The following is a 17,783-nucleotide window of genomic DNA, read 5'->3' on the forward strand; positions in this document are numbered from 1 at the left end:
CATGTTTGAACGTAGACCGTCAGGTTTAAATCAGCATACTCCCAATTAGTAATTGAAATCAAGGGGTCCGTCTGTAAAGATCTGATTGTTAGCTTTTAATACATTGGATATGAGCATAGGAACATAGAAAACGTCTGATGCTTTCTTTATTATCTCAGTGTTAGGAATCCACAGATGTGTCTATACTTACATTTAAATTTCTTCATCTTCATATATCCAGATACATATTATTGGGCTGGATCGGGTGGTACACCAACATCATCAGGGTTTGCCTTGGCCGATGAGTCCAGGGGTGGAAGGTAAGTGTAATAACAGACAGACAGACAGACAAAAAAACCCATCAACATCAGGGTTTGTTAACTTTGTTTTGTCGATAGGTCCATGGGCAGAAGATACTATACAGGCAATCGTACATGCACAAAGTCAGCAGGCACAGTCAGTGGAAATGATGTGTAAAATTTCAAATGTTTAAAACTGGTGACATTGATACAAGAGAGAATTAAGATGTCACACAACTCAAGTGAAAATAAACACACGTTAAAGGCTCAGTGACAAAAATACTGATCTCTATACACTACTCAGTGGAGCTAATGGAGGGGAGCGTTTGTTTCACCTTGAAATGGGACGATAATAATGCTGTGAAACTTTGTAACACTGTTACTTTTCTCTTTTGTATTTTCAGTTTAGGAAAGCTACCAAGGCAGTCTTTGACTGACGTGACCGTTATTCTTACCGTTCCAGCTAATCAAGGGGATATATTCAGCATAGGACATGTTGGGTTATGGTGCGTCCGATTCACACAAGATTTCGGGCATGTGGATATACCTAGCTCATCTGATGTACCAGTTTATGATGATGAAACCGGGGGTTAGTGTTTTGTGCTCTATTATTTTTGGATATTCACATTTTGTTTTAAAACATAGCACAAGTAAAGCGTGAAATTTGATATCTATATATTATTTTATTGTAAAAACATGGCACAGAATACAGGCAGACTTTTAGCTTGTAATCCATGATAAAAAAGAAATCTTCAAGCTTTAGACAAGACCGTTCTGAATACGATTGTAAAAACTTCAAAAACTAAACTCGTGCAGCTGCTGGAAACTGAATTTATAATATTTTCAGTAAGGATGTGATTATTTACGAAAACAACACTTTTCTTTTTTACATTTTCCTGATTAATGTGCTGCAGTTGATATACAGTACGCCAAAGAATTAAGGTACTAGTTATGTTTACCCCTGTATATCCCAAACAAAGACAAATTAAAATAAGCAGCCAATACTTGTACTCTTTAGCTTTTATTTAAGGCCTTATTTGTTTTAATGTGCTAATCACGGCACTAGTTCTTAATTAACCCTAACACCCAAAAATCTTACAAAATCTTACGATTAAAATTCTGTTCATGCATGAATCCCAGGGTCTGCGATGACGGAATCACCGTAAGTGTTATATGCGCACGGAATTGCTGGCCGGGCAGCAATAACCCGTGTAGCTACCGGTCCGTGATCGTGTGGTTGGCATGCGGGGTGGGGGTCTAAGGTTCGAATCCCGGGGGTTCCAAGTCAAAAATTCTTCTTCTCCTTGACTTTTTCGGATCTTCTTTGACCTCCGATCCCAAAAAGCAGGGTCCAGTGTTAGGGTTAATAGAAGCACGGCTTTGTGTACATATCAATATGGCATTCAATGGAAAAAATTGAAACTTTTACGGTTTGCATCTTTTTGGGTTTTTTCTTAAACGAATGAGGTCTTAAATTCGAGCTCAGTAAAAGTTGCAGCTATTGGTTGTTTGTTCCAATTATGACATATCTGTCTTTGTTTAGGATATACATGTGGTGAACATAAACGGTACCTTAATTCTATTGGATTTCATCAGAAAATGAGGTAGAACGGTAAACACCTAGTCATGTGACCCACGGGGTAACCCGGGTCATATGACGTGATGATCGGCTTGTAGACGCTGGGTAACAAGTGTCTAAATTCTATTGCTTACTACTGTATTTTGGCTTAATTATTGGTTAATTTTATATCAACACTTAAACAAAGCAAATAATATAAAGTCATTATTTTGGCGACAAAGATTGTGTTGTCTACCAGCACATACGTTGAGAATATTTATTACAATGAAAGCAGTAGCTCACACTTTCAATGATTACGGTAACTTACTAAAATTACACCTGAATATCAATTTAATATTGATTACAGATATCAATGAATGCGATTCTGATCCCTGTCTAAATGGTGGTACGTGTAATGATGGCGTCAATGCATACACCTGTGATTGCTACAATACTGGCTTCTCTGGAACTCATTGTGAAACAAGTGAGTCGAATTAGCTCGTTCTTTTTAACCAAAATTTCATCAAGCTATTCACCGTACTTTATTTAAAATTTTGAACTGGAATGGGTTTCTGAAAATTGTAAAACATCAACATGATCATTGCTACACAGCAATAATCATTTGAAGTCCAGTAAACAGTAGCACAGCAGTATTGTCATATACACATTTTAGGAAAAGTCATATTCAACGTAACGAATTACCAAGCATAATTCAAAAGTCAAAATATAAGACATAATATTTTGAGCTATAGGTTTCTGAATATTCATTTACATAAAGATACAAAATCCAATAGGCGTTGCATGGTAATATATAAACAAACAGGAAAAGGCACGTTGTTGCTAAATGTCTGTTTCAATGCAAGTAGTCTCTTGATTCAAATTCCATGAACATACTAATTGACCTAAATGTTCTGCTTTTTGGTCAGTTAAGCTCCTGCTGGAAATTGGTGCAAAGTAAATCAACTGAGTATAATCACGGTAGTTCTGTCTCTTGTCACATTACAGGAAAATAAATAGAGTCCCTATATAAATAATTTCATTAGAAGTAACCTTCTATAGAAATATTATCCGAAAAACCCCACTTCACCAGCCCTCAATGCTCAGGCAATTTACTACATTCCTCGAAATTTTGCACAATAGGCTGTAGACGCGAAACATCTGGAAAGTTGGAAGATGAATGCTTGGATATGTTTTATCATCCGACAGGTCAGAAATCAGCACTTAAACAAAAGTCACCGTTTTCCCAACAAAATTGTGTTGCTTACTTCAATAATATTTACCCGTTAACACAGTGTTCCACACACTTTTAATACAGTTTCTGTCGTTTGCGTCTAGTACATACGTTGAGAATATTTATCACAATGGAAGCAGTTCCTCACACTTTCAATGATTACTAATGATTATTTATTTCAGATATCAATGAATGTGATTCTGATCCCTGCCTAAATGGTGGTACGTGTAATGATGGCGTCAATGCATACACGTGTGATTGCTATAATACTGGCTTCTCTGGAACTTATTGTGAAACAAGTGAGTCGAGTTAGCTCATTCTTTTTCAGGAGGGCTATTTTGATAACATTTTCATCAAAGGCCAATATGATGATGACATTGTATTTCAATTTATTACCAATATTTTACAATATTTTTTCAAGTTTTGTTGAGAATTTTTGAAGTTTTCTAGGGTGTATGCAAGTACAATGCACACATACATGTATATGGCATCTTCCGGCTTTTGGCGGATTTTTCCGCCTTCAACCATCAATTTGGGCATATCTTCGGATTTTATCGGACCTGCCTTTTACTATATATTCGGCATGCGATCGGATGTATTACTGTACACAGACATACTTAAACAGCTAGAGGTTTAATAGAGCGAGTTTCAGTTTGCAGTCAAGTACATAATAATAGCATGGAATGTAAATATATCTCATGGTATCAGTTGAACTCTCAAGTTCCTACAGCGATTCTTGTAAACTCATCAAAATAATACTCTGTTAGCAATATGAACAAAAGAGTATTCATGATAACAGCATGGTAGCCCGCATGATAACTGCCTGGTGTTGTCTCTTGAACATGCTCTGGACGTGCTTGGTACAACCTTGAAAAAGGTACAATGCAGTCTTGGGTTCGAGTCCAGTAGAGAAATAATAATTTGGTACGTGGTCAATAGATGAAATATCGATGTGAAGCGTTGAAATGCTTGGTTAACCTAAATAACGTGCTGCTGACCTCGTGAGTTGAGCAGTGAAAACAACACATTGCTTATTGAAAGTAGCACGTTGTTTTCGAAAGCAACTCGTTGCCGCAATACGTAATGGGCCCAATGGCTTGCTATACACTCTTAAATGAAAGCAACGCATTGATCTGGGCCTCCTATAGAGGAATTTAAACAACGCGTTGCTTTGGAATGCAACGCATTGCCAAAAAATATTGACTGGTTTAACAACGCGTTATTGAAACTTTTACTTCTCGTGCATGTCCAAGATATCCTTCTTTAAGTTGTAAACCTGACCTTCAATTACCAAATTTCAGATATTAATGAATGCTCTGCTACACCGTGTCTAAATGGTGGTACCTGTATTGATGGCATAAACAGATACATGTGTAATTGTAATGTGTAATTGTGTTAATGGTTACGTTGGCGCTAATTGTCAAACAGGTGAGTCGAGCTATTGTTAAGTAAGATATATCCAATAAACTAATATTTGACGGTTGATCCCCAAAAAATGGTTTACCCCAACCGATGTTACCCTCGGTCAATTCTACAGGCTGATATGACTTGTCCTGAAGTGTGACGCTACAATTGTGTATCTTGATGAAAAAGTCTGCCGTCGTGTACCACTATGATGGTCAGAAATAAAAGTATTTATATACTTCATTAATATATTCTTGTTCATTGATTGGTTAAAAGTGGATCATATGACCAAAAATAGTTCTACCATCAGTACTCCTATCCGTAAATAGTACCTCTAATAGTATTTTCAATGTCCCGGATGCGTAATTTCTTTCTGCAACCATAATGGGCCGCAAGACGATAACACATAGTACATACATGTAATTATAGGCCTATGAGGCTAGATATAACACGAGTTTATTACCATTATTATTTCCTCTTACTTATAATAAAATAAAAAGAAATCGATATAATTAAAATTCTACAACGGTTTACCTGGGGTTCGAACCCACAATCTATGTACCCACAGTCTAATGCCTACACGACTGTGCTATGATTCGTTGTGCCAGAAAGGTGTTTGTTTATGATACTTATTGATTACGGAATAAAGTGCATACACACAATATACTATTACTAGTATATTAGTACTAATAAATACGAATATAATCCTAACCCTAACCCTAATCCCTAACCCTAACCCTTACCCTTACCCTTACCCTAACACTAACCCTAAACCCTAACCCTAACTCTAAACCCTAAACCCTAACCCTAACCATAACCATAACCCTAACCCCTAACCCTAATCCTAACCCCTAACCCTTACCCTAACCCTAACCATAAGACCCTAACCCTAAGACCCTAACCCTGACAATAATGAACCTTGCCTCGGACTATGCGGTTAGTGATATATTGCGGCCCATTATGGTTGCAGAAAGAAATTAAGCGTCCCGGATGAGCCGTAAATATATAGTACCCCCCATGCCGTAAATAGTACTTTTGACCATGCCTTCCGCCGGGCCTTCCGCGTGCGCGCATTCGATGTGACGGAACATTTCACGCACACGAAACTGCCATAGTGTGATTTCGCGCTGCTGTAATTGGTTAGCCCAATTTTAGCCTATTCGATTTTTTTTTGAAGGGCAAGATATAGGTTGTGCTTAATTGGTCGTGCTGTTCATTCAGGATAGAAGCTGGAGAGTCCAAACGGCAAATAATTTTCGTTTAACCAAGCAATGAACAAAGAATACATTAATGAAGTATATAAAACAAATATATACTGCCTTTATTCGAAGTTCTGATTAAAACTATGGTCCCTCGTTGAGATCAATTAATACTATAGTACTATTGATCTCACCTCGGGCCCATAGTTTTAACCAGAACCTCTCATGGCAGTATATATTTGAATAATATAGCGTATTATATAAAAGCGTATTGCATGCACTGCATATTATGAAACATTATACCCCCAGACTTATTATTATCATATATCATTTTTGACACATCTTCTTTTTTCCCCATAGAGTTATGTATTTCAGGAGGAACCCCGTTCAATGGATATTGTTACAAATATGTGTCTTCCACTAAATCATGGCCAGCTGCGCAAACTCATTGTAGGAATCTTGTTCCTGGTTTGGGTAACCTTGTGAGCATTCTGTCTGAGAATGAATATAACATCGTCGAGAACCTTAGAGGTACCCGTCAGGTATGTTAACTAAAGTCGTGTTCACACGGTCGGACATAAGTGAGTTATTACCGGTTATAAGTGACTTACAACCAGTAATAGTGACTTATTACCGGTAATAAGTGACTTAAGTCCGACCGTGTAAACACGACTTAATACTACATCGTCGTTTGATATTATAATACTGATCAAATCCAAGCTGCAATGGGCTTTTATTTAAATTCATATGGATAGTGGTCCTAATACAAACCTGTAAACATATAATAACTAAGTAGGATTTAGTATGATTTGTATATTAATCAGACGTGTTTGCCCAAGTCGCTTTGATGAAGAGATGTGTACTCAGGCCTGTACTCACATCTTTATATGAACATAGGCATGATCATTTACATTATCTCTGCCATACCATTATATAATCAGAACTCTATCTCCAATATTTTCAATGACATGTCTGCTTCCCTCAATTTGGGCAGAAACCGACGACACATGTTAAGTAGCAATGAATGGCTATCACCATTTTTCAATTTTGCAGGTTTGGATTGGTTTAAATGACAGAGATAGAGAAAATACCTTTGTATGGAGTGACGGGTCTCCTCTGGGAACAGTGAGGAAATGGGCCAGCAGACAGCCATCCAAAAATGATTGCGTCATACAATCGGGTAAACGTTTAGGAAAATGGAAAACCATACCTTGTTCTAGGGCTAAGAGGTTCATATGTAAATACCAGATAGCAAGCCCCTAAATGGTTTATGAACTATAATTGATTTATTTGTTGTTTAGCAGTTTGTTTTCTAGCGGTGGCTCTAAAAGAGAGCCTTAGGTTTTACTGTGCATCGGGAATGGAACAGACAAAGTGTTTGAGATGACGTCAAGTTTTATGTTAAACGTTTTTATTCCCTAATATGATCACACAACACCAGTGTCAATATATATAATGAATCATTGTTCTGTTAAATTTCTGTACAAAATATTTTGTGTAATACGCCACTAAGCAATCAACAATATATATATAGGCTGATTTGATCACAATATATCATGTCTATTGCATAAAGTATGTATATAAATAACCTGCCTGTAAATGCAAATTGCTATCATCTGTTGTGTTCTCTGTGTCTACTACTAGCGCCGTACAATGCCGACTTCGACAGTTTTGCGATTAGAAGAAACCAACGTTATTTTCATGTCCGATTTTGTCTTTATGAGATTGATTTCACGTTTGCCATTTGTTCGCTTCAGCAGCATATATATGCCCATCCACCACAAACTGGTCGTAAAGTCGGCATTTTCCATTTTGAGATACAATAAAAAACAGTATAAGGATTTCTATGTAAAATATAGTAGGAATTTGACCTTTGATGAACCATAACTTCACTTCCAGATGTCAGATGAAGCTGGTTGAGGTGTCATTTTAAGCTGAAAATGAATTCTTTCAACATCTGCAATAAACAGAAAATGATCTAGAGCCGACTTTACTACCACTTCGTGGTGGATGGTCACATATATGCTTGTTTCAAAAGTGCAACATGTTCAGCAAATCGTTAAATAGACCTTAAAGCCATAATGTGCATAATGTTTTATAATGATATTAGTGTAAATGATGATGATAATGATGATGATGATGATGGTGATGTTGTTGTTATTACTAATGTTATTTTTTGGAATTGTAATGTTTACACATGTCCCAACCTAACTGGATTTGGCTAAATTCATTTCCTTTTAAGAAGGGAGCAAATTTGAATTAAAGTCATAATTAGATAATATTATGACTTTAAACCTTCCATAGAACACAACAGTAAAGCGGCTAAGATAGTGAGTTTTGTTTTTCATTTTACTTCTTTAGTTTGGCTTAAAATGACCAGAAAACTTTCCTGACAGTTGCTACTATTAATATTTCATAATATTTGGCTTGGCAAAGAATAACCAAATTAAAATTTGACCAAAATTGTATATTAAGACTTACGTTTCAAACTAGTTCCGTGTTTTAGAAAAAAAAAACCCTCGTAATCGGGTCAACATTATTATATCACTTTGGTATTACGGAGAAGTACGCACAACTTAAAAGTACATCACAGCCGTGTTTGAAGCAGCTCTTAAAGGAGTTTTTTGTGATACTATAGTATGATTGAGTGATTGAGTATATGTTTATGAAAAAAGGTTATTCCCAAAATTTTAGTTGATTTCAATTTTGGGTTCACGAGTTATGCAGGATTGTATACATTATATTGCTTCATATGCCAGTATGCTGTAATTTCGTTCTGTTGACAGACGTTAATATAAATTTGATGATATTTTTGCTAAGCGAATGAATCTGCAAGATTTTTATTTGCACACAAATAGCCTATAACGTAAACATGTAATTCCTGCTGGTATAAAAATCTCAACTTTCAAAAAAAAAAAGTTATGGATCACGAAATGCCCCTTTAAATATGACGTGGGGGAATTTTTGTCCGATTCCTTTTCATCTACTTATATACAGTAGTAGGAGCTGCTACATTTGCACACATGATATTTCACATTTTGTCGTTAAGAAATGCTCTTTTTGTAAAATCTGAAGCCTTAAAATCGAAACTTCGACTGAATACTCACAACCCAGTTCAACAGGTTTTGTGGTACTTTAGGTAGATTAACTGCCCGTCTATATGGTACTGGTATACTGTCAGTGGGATTTGTTTTAATTTAAAACATTTCATGGTAAGCATGCCAAAGCAATAAAATATCATGGCTTAAGTGTAAATAATAAGGCTTAAAAGAACATGTTAATGTAAGAAATTCCTGCATGCATGTGAGAGATTTTTTCTTATATTCTGATAATCTTGTAAGAGGGTATTTGAGATGCCCAGCAAACACAAAAATGTTTTAAAACATGTTATATTTTTGGGTTTGGTTTAGATAAAAACATTTTAATAACATTAAATGTCGGGTAATAAAAAGGGCATGGAAACATTTTAAAACGTTTTATATGGATAACACTACAGCAATATTTCAAAAATGTTTTCAAAATGTTATTGTAAAATAATTTGGACAAACATTTTTTGCCATATATTTTGTCAACACTTGAATAACATTATGTTAGAATATTTGCAGTAGGTTATCAACAAATGTTTTTGAAAGTTATGAAAACGTTTATTACCCTTTATATCCTTTATATAACCAGGCATTTAAAAGTTTTCTGGCAACCTTTTGCAAATGATGTCGAAAAGGTTTTCTGTTTCCTGGGTGGTCTCACAAATCATGCTGTTGGCATTATAGTTCAGTAAAGTAAGTCAGAGTTTTAGCATGTACTTAATTCAGGAGAGTAAATAAGAATTGTATATAACTTAGTTCAACAGAGTAAAATCTAAATGACATCATGTTGTTTTGAATTCGGCAGACAGCTGATTGGATCTGAATCCGTATTTTTGTCTTTTGGTAAATTCATGTTACCCATCAATTAGTTTTGAATTAGCTAACAAGGGACCAGCGGTTTAGTTATAGGGGGAGCATATTGTGTGTAGACTGTACTGTTCTGCACCGTTAGCGAACCCCGTATGCCGCCGTCTTTTGCTTACCTATCACGCTGAAACCACTAAAAGATATGCTGCCCAGTATTATCATGGAAGAAAGAGATGAGAAGGAACCACAACGACTTCGATCGGCCAACTTTTAATCCGCTTATCTATTGACGCATGAAAAGAAAAGCTATCAATGGTACTTACTTTCATGTATGATCCATTTACCGCGATCGATGCTTGGCAAAATCATTACTGGAAAAAATTTATAACAAACCCATCCACGAACAAACAAACGCTACCCAGAAGTAAGATTATGGAATTTCACTGATGCTCTGAACATGTATAGTAGCTTTGTTTTGGGATCTACAGTCAAACTGTTTTCTTGATCGTGTTGTGTAGAAAATGTCCTATAAAACATCGAAAACGTAATCAAAATCGGCCGTTTTTTTGCTGAGTTTCATCTTTAGCAAATAAGGTAAGATTTTGGTGACTTTTTCGATGAAAAATAGATGTAAAATGTTCTTAAATAATGCACAATGTTCCGGTTGAGTCCGGTACATAAAACCTGTTTAATTTAATAGTTTATATGTGTATAATCGTAACTAGCTAACTCGTTTCAGTGCCAAAGACTGCCAACTCTGAGAAAAAAGTCATCAAAGTTCGGAAAAATTGGGCAAAATGGAAGAAAAAGATGTAGGCCATCAATGACCGATGATCACGTCACCAAAGAAAATCCTATAGGGTGCTTGCACGGAAGGTCATTAGTTCAAATCATCCTTCACACACGCTCCAGAAGACATGCAAATACATGGAATACAATACCAATCACCTATTTAACGCGGGGTATTGATCAAAGTAAATCCTCATGAATAACAATGTCAACTAAATGTCGGTAAAGGGAGTGGACAAAGTGAATGCGTTCGTTGTGGTTCCTTCTTATCTCTTTCTTCCATGGTATTATGTAAAGCTTTGATCCCTTGTTCGCTAATTCAAAACTAATTCATGCGTAACAAAAGATAAATATGCACAGCCATAACGATGTGTTTAATTCAGTATATAGAGCCTAGAGTAAGTTAACATTTATAACATAGTGTAATTCTAATTAAAACATGCCAACAAAAACAACTAATGTGTTGAGTTGTCTTAGTTATGCCTGCAAATACTAGGGGGACGTGGGCCCTACAGATCACAAATAATTGAATACCTGAGTGGAAGAAGGGCCCAACTCCAATTGTTTACACAAATGAGTTAGACCCAACATTTTATTGCCAGTAGACTGTTCTTCCTTGTGTGTGAAAGCTGAGCCTAAATCCACTCTCTAAATAGACTTCCACGTACACGTAATCATGGTTTTCATGAAAGAAAGGCCCAACACCATGGAGTTGGGCCCTTCTTTCACAAATATTGGATTAAAGAGGAATTTTGTTCATCAATGAAATCTGCTTTTGACTACAATAAACTTTCTTGCTAACATATTACATGCTGCTTCTATTAGTGCAATTAATGGATAATTACCAAATTTCTGTAGCTATTTGTAACACATCTGCTTACGGAACTAGCACTTGCAGTATATTAGTGGAAGAAGGGCCCAACTCCAGATCGTATTAAGACCTGTACCGTTGCCATGGAAACATCATATATAATTTTGAATGTATGTAATATTGTATGTTCATGTATTACAGGTTCCCTGAAGATGAAAACATTCTGCCTATAAAACTTTTCCAAATATTAAGTTTTTTCGTAATACCTCGAAAACAGTTTTGATGGAGTTGGGCCCTTCTTCCACTCAGGTATTCAATTATAATTGACCCCAGCCAAGGAGACTTTGTTTCTGGTCTCCGAAGAGGTATCAAGTATTTTGATTTCATGCCCACGTATCCTATATTTTGGACTTTTTGATAAAAATAGAGCAAAGTGTAACGTATTGATTTGATTTGTAAATTCTTTTTAAGGGTATTACAGCCCAAAATTAAGGTGAAATTGTGTTTACCAGGCCAATTGTCAATTTAACACTATTTTTGCCCGAAATAAAGGTAAAATCTTTAGTTTACAGGACCATTTGTTAATTTTACACAAGACGAGGGGAGTCATCCACCTAACACCCTCCTCTAAAGACCACACTGCTCTATGGCAGAGATGAAGATGCTGTTCTCAAAATCGTGTTGTACTCTTCTCCACCCAGGTGTATAAACCCCTTCGGACACGAAGGAAGATGGCTCGAAGAAAATGCAGATACCAAAATCTGCATTTTAAGTCGGGAGATGAGGCCGGCTATTTCAGATAGTGATTTGTAATAAAAATAGAGCAAAGTGTAACGTATTGTTTTGATTTGTAAATTCTTTTTAAGGGTATTACAGCCCAAAATTAAGGTGAAATTGTTTACCAGGCCAATTGTCAATTGAACACTATTTTTGCCCGAAACAAAGGTAAAATCTTTAGTTTACAGGACCCTTTGTTAATTTTACACAAGACGAGGGGAGTCATCCACCTAACACCCTCCTCTAAAGACCACACTGCTCTATGGCAGAGATGAAGATGCTGTTCTCAAAATCGTGTTGTACTCTTCTCCACCCAGGTGTATAAACCACTTCGGACACGAAGGAAGATGGCTCGAGGAAAATTATTTTTATGCTTATTTTAACTATTTCAGATAGTGATTTGTGAAAAAATAAAAATAATAATAATTATCTCATCAATTATGCAAATTAGGGCCTGTGTACAATTGTACATATTGTGACTAAGGGACGACATTTACATCGTTTTTTGGGATACAATAATTTTTGTACACATCATGACTAAGTAATGACACTAAAACTTGGTAACATGTGTGAAGCAACAAACTTTAACCCATTGTTTTATTGTCTTCATACGTCCGTATCTGTAGGCTCTTAACTGTCATTAATTTGGTATGAAATGCTAAGAAACAATTCTTGTCTTGAAAGACATCACACTTGATACACTTGATTTCTGAGAACAATTTTGTTACCCCACCCTATACGATCCATTTTCGTGCCCACCACCGGCCAAACAATTTTTTTGTTACGTTGCACGAAAAAATTTGGGCCAAAAAACCCGTTTTTTTGGATTTTCTCCAAAAATGAGCATTTTGGCCCAAATTGGACCTCACAGATGAATTCATCAAGTCATTTCCATTCTAAAAATGTATACTTTTATATTCTTTAGACTAATAATTTAGCAGTTATGAGCCCCGAAAGTTTTCATAATTCCAGGGTTCAGACCAACCTTAAGATGGCCTTTCCCTTGCCTCTTATCTCAAAAGTACTACTTTGTGTATCTGACTATCTGTGCCCTCCCTTTGGATCTTTATTTCCTATATGTCAAAAACCGCTATTTCGCCAGACAATAGTCAAAATACCTGTACACTTCCCCTGATTCTTATGTTAAAAACTACTATTGTGCCAGCCAATTATAGTCAACATACCTGTGCACTACTCCTGGCTCTTCCTTCCTGCGATGCCCCAACCAGCAAATTCAATTGACCAGCAGTCCATATATCACCAGTGTCTGGGTCTACTGTTAAATTATCTACTATTGTAGCTAGATGTATACTCTATGGATCAGGACGGTCAAATAAAATTTCAACGTAGAGAACAAATTTTAACATGCAATAAAACTAATCTCAATTGAAGTAAATTTACATAACTGGTATACAGGCTGAGTCAAAAAGAAGTAAACTCATGTTTGAAGGGCTGTAACTAGAGATCTGTAAGGAATCGGCTATTAATGAAAATATCATTGTAAAGAGCAAACTCTACACGTCTAAATAAAAAAAGAATTGTTGCAATTGCTCACAGCAAACTAAAGTTATATTCATTTGAATACAACCACCCATTTTTGTAGCTGCAAACGGCTGATTGATTTTCATCCATTTTAATTTCGACGAATCAACAAAGTGCTAACAGGATTTATTGTTGTCTTGGGCTGGCCATCACTAGAACATCAGATGGGCGACGGACCAAACTGGTTACAGAATGGATACCTAGAAATGGTACTAGGCACTCAGGAAGACAGAAAGTTAGATGGAGTGATGAAATTACACAATTTCTTGATGTAACCTGGATGAGAAAGACGTGGAATAAATCAGAGTGGCGTTACCTTGGAGAGGCTTTCACTATGCAGTGGGTCGACGATGTCTTAGGATGATGATGATGATGATGATGATGATGATGATGATGATGATGATGATGATGAATAATTTGTATACCAACAGACCAATAAGATGTTGAATTTCTCACACTCACCTTGAGCAAAGATCACACACGATATTAAACCTTGTTGTAAGGTTGTACCAACTTCATCGTTTTTTGTTTTATTCCATCCGGCTAATATCTCCCGGATCTTCGATATACTGCACATTTGAGGGTAAATATGGTCCTTTTTAATTCAGCATCCTCAAGTTAACTATTAAGTAGCTCAGAATAGAGTGGTTACCAATGCGTAAGAATGACGCTAAAGGCCTCTTAAATAAGCATAATTATAGTTTTCTATTTTTAACTACTTTGTAGTCTATAATCTTTTCACCGAGAAATTACATCAGAGAGCCAAAGAAGAATGACGGCTCCACCGGAGAAAGGAAACTGTAATTTTTGTCATCGTATAGGGAACATGTACGCAACTCCTAATACGCATAATGTCGTGAGGTTCGGAGACCAAGTGAAGTTTTTGACTGATGACAGCTCAATAGTTCAAAAATGTTCGTGCGAAGACCATCTAACCTTTGGTGCTAATTTCTGCTAAAATACTCTGAAATTCAAAAGTTATTGCACAATTGTCCCAGTAAAACCTAAACAAAATATGTCCGTCCCTTAAATTATAGTCCTCCTGCCACCACTGAACTAAACAAAAAACCCTAACCAAAACTCTATCTAAACATACCCTAACCCTATCCATATCCCTAACACTAACTCTAATGCTAAATCCAACCTCATCCCTATTTAATCCTCACATAAAATGCACTAAACCCTTGCGTTTAGCCCTTTTTGGACTAATGGGATGTTTCCGTTTCACTTACTTCCTTGTATGTGACAACGCAACTCCATTCGGAGTAAGCAATCGCCCCGTTACAGGCCGGACTTCTGTTCCGTCATAGTATACCACTCTACCACCAGGTATAAGCATTAAAAGTTCGACTATGCGGATCGGTAACCAGTCACTGTAACCGTCATTGGTAAGATAGAATGTATTGGGACCTGTTGCTGCAATATTATTTGGACTGTGGAAAGGAAAACGGTAAAAACGGTAAAAATTATGAAATGTTTGAAATTGAACATTCTAAATTACAAGTAATATACATTTGTATTACACAAACAATAATTACGGAAGTTTCCAACAGTAGAGTAATTTATAATTTTGCCAGATGAATTACAATAGCTCAACCATAATCCTTTAGTTCGACCTAAAGTTAAAAAGGTTTTTCTTGTACGCTATATAATTGAATACATGAATACAAAACCCACCCAAGTCCATGGGAAGTGATTTTGAGAGAAAAACCTGTGTATCATTTGAATTCTTTCAGTTAGATTTACCTGGTCAATATGGTAAGTTTTACGTGCAAATGAGTGGATTAACCTGTATTAAGTATGACGATTAGCATTTCAGGGACTTCGTGGGGTTCATTTTAAATGCTGGACTTGGGTGGTTTTTTGAATCATATACAAAGACAACAATGTTGGAATGAGATTACCACTAGTAAGATAATTCAAAATAAAGCACACAGGTATGTATAATGTTGATAAACATTCTGCCATGTAATATAAACCACACACTTTCCTTTATTAAACCCATTTTCTTTTTCCAAAGTCACTCTCCAGCAATGAATGTGTTACAAGTGGACTTTTATACATTCTGGATTTCAATCAATGTGTTACAAGACTCAAATCATGGAATTGGGTGGTTCTTTCATACATGCTACTTTTCACATGCTCAATAGACACAGAGGATGAATTTGAGTTGTTCTTTCATACATATGACAGGCCTATGTATAGCAACAATTTCCCATGCTTAACTCAATTTGGCCAAAGTATGGACTTGGGTGGGTTTTGTATTCACATATTCAATTATAACAATCAATCTCAAAGACTTGCATTAAGACAAAAACAGTTGAAGAACAAGTCAAAGGTGAGTCCTGGAGTATCCGACTATCCTTTCAATTCTAGAATTTTTAAGATCACAATGAGTAAATACTTACGTGTAGATATTGTTGCTTTTGATTGTTTTCTTATGAGTGAGGAGATTCTGTTCTTGTTTAAAATCAAACACTTCAACTGCAGGCTCGCCCTTTTTCCTGTTTATAACAAAAACTGTAACAGTTTCTGTATAATTTAGGGATAAGAAAATATCCATTAGCTGACTCGAAGTACAATGGACAACCCCTGGTTAGACCACGGGGAGCGAAGTGGTATTTCTCTCTCCAATTCGGGCTTCCTCCAAACCAGTTTCCCCAGTCAGGATCAAAAATTACTGAAAATCCTTGTAATTTTAGGAACATTCTCCGAAAACTATGGCTGCTAGAGTCAAATGCTATAATATAATTATATTATCAGTATTCGTCACTATGGAAAAACACGACGATGTATCGGCTCACATTTGAGTACTTCACGTACGTTCTGGGAAATCGGTTTCAATACACATTTCGTTTGAAAATTGCCTTTCATCAACATGCTAAAACGGCGAAACTGTTAAATGATCAAATAATAGTAGGTATACCTGTTGATCTCTGTTCATATGCGGTGATGCCGAGTGGACTAAATGTTTCTCGATTCAAATCCCCTTTGATTGTCACTTCTGTTGCTCCATCAGCTGGACTGTTGAAGTCAAATGTAAAGATTCGACCTATAACCCCTTCCTCTTTTTCCATCAGGGGGATCTGCACTCCCTGTTTAAAATTGAACAAAAGAAATCGAATGAAATCTAATTGCCATCATGTCATAGATGTTTGAAAATATGCATCCCTTATATGAGTCATAATACACAACTTGGGTTAGATATACTTCCCGTTTCGTTATACACATTCTAAATTTCCCGTTTTGTTTCATCGCAGGTCGGCTGTAACACAGCGGTCCCGGGCCTGGTTCAAGTGCACCGTATTAATAACAAAATTGGTCAAAATCAGATATCAAGCAGCAATGCTGTTCTCACGCATTTGTTCATTCTAAAATTTCGGCCGGTACGCCACTGAAAGCCGTTAGCGGGACGGGTAGGGTATATTCACAAGTCTATGCCCCAGCCCTTCAGTTCCGAAAACTGAAAACTGGGTAGGGGGGGTGTGTGGGGGGTATATGTGCTATATTGAGCGCCAAACTTACAGAGGTAATGAGTGCGATTCCATTCGTTAACGTAACGAGATCTTCTGATCCATTGACTGTGAAAGAAAACATTATAAACTATGATCAGTCATTTGATTTTTAACACCTCCCCTGGTTCAATACCCCTAGTTTGAAAGCAGTCTTTTCTTGTTGCATTTTCGTCTTGTGATTTGGGAACGAATCGAAGTTTTCTCAAATCCGAAAGACTGTCATAATTATTCTAAAACTTTCCTTGACAAATTATCGTGATTATTAAAAAGTATATTGCAATAAACTGCAGTCAAACTTTGCAAATATGGCTCAGAGGCTCCAATTTTAAACTGGGTGCTTTTGAAAACATTTTAGAAGTATGCTAATTTATGTCATTTGTTCTAATTTTTAATATTCAGCAATATTGTGTATTACAGTCATGGACAAAATATTTTTCACCTTCTTACCATGAACTTGCTGAAAATGTGTTTTACTCAATAAAAATAACCCAAAACATGCAAAATCAATCTAGAGGAGGAAGGCGTGTGTGATGATGAGTTCTCCCATTAAGGGTACACGAAGTATTATTGGTCGATTTTCATTATCGAAATCAATATGTTATTGAAAAATATGGCTTTGAAGTTTTGCAAAAAGTTCATTCTACAAAGAATATAATTGCTCGATTTGTTGTTGTTAAGGGAAGGGGTATGAACGTTTGGACAGTATTTATTGTGGGACATTAGAGCACATCAGACATATCGAATTGCATTCTGAATACGAAGAATGTCATTCTGATATCAAATAAT

The 17,783-nt window shown here is 36.2% G+C and overlaps 2 protein-coding genes across 6 annotated transcripts in view; one reads left to right on the forward strand and one right to left on the reverse strand.

The window, feature by feature from the left end:
• LOC140167931 (uncharacterized) overlaps window positions 1-10,807 on the forward strand; it is a 50,363-nt gene extending 39,556 nt beyond the window's left edge. For 2 of the 5 annotated variants that reach the window (XM_072191221.1, XM_072191222.1), the window contains exons 24-29: window positions 221-299; window positions 683-867; window positions 2,204-2,320; window positions 3,250-3,366; window positions 6,031-6,212; window positions 6,724-10,807. In XM_072191221.1, coding sequence (XP_072047322.1) covers window positions 221-299; window positions 683-867; window positions 2,204-2,320; window positions 3,250-3,366; window positions 6,031-6,212; window positions 6,724-6,933 — 890 coding nt within the window. In that variant the 3' untranslated portion in view covers window positions 6,934-10,807. Of the gene's footprint in view, window positions 1-220; window positions 300-682; window positions 868-2,203; window positions 2,321-3,249; window positions 3,367-4,368; window positions 4,496-6,030; window positions 6,213-6,723 lie in introns of those variants that run through there. The other 3 variants (XM_072191224.1, XM_072191223.1, XM_072191225.1) reach the window with 3 other exon arrangements.
• Window positions 10,808-13,702: 2,895 nt separating this feature from the next.
• On the reverse strand, window positions 13,703-17,079 carry LOC140167380 (serum paraoxonase/arylesterase 2-like). The gene is made up of 6 exons (XM_072190685.1): window positions 17,008-17,079; window positions 16,409-16,577; window positions 15,891-16,014; window positions 14,715-14,915; window positions 13,945-14,051; window positions 13,703-13,758 (listed from the first exon to the last, which is right to left on the reverse strand). The coding sequence occupies exons 1-6, from the start codon at window positions 17,077-17,079 to the stop codon at window positions 13,703-13,705; spliced, it is 729 nt and encodes a 242-aa protein (XP_072046786.1).
• Window positions 17,080-17,783: the final 704 nt, after the last annotated feature.

Source organism: Amphiura filiformis, chromosome 13 (assembly GCF_039555335.1).
Source record: "Amphiura filiformis chromosome 13, Afil_fr2py, whole genome shotgun sequence".
In the NCBI taxonomy this organism is placed as follows: domain Eukaryota; kingdom Metazoa; phylum Echinodermata; class Ophiuroidea; order Amphilepidida; family Amphiuridae; genus Amphiura; species Amphiura filiformis.

Bases quoted from the DNA above. Each gene is read 5' to 3' on its own strand.
- LOC140167380 (XM_072190685.1), bottom strand. From the start codon at position 17,079: ATGTTTTCTTTCACAGTCAATGGATCAGAAGATCTCGTTACGTTAACG. The intron at 16,015-16,408 runs GTATACCTACTA...TAAATTATACAG, and splicing joins ATATGAACAGAGATCAACAG to AAACTGTTACAGTTTTTGTT. The intron at 14,052-14,714 runs GTAAGTGAAACG...TCAAATGTGCAG, and splicing joins GCGTTGTCACATACAAGGAA to TATATCGAAGATCCGGGAGA.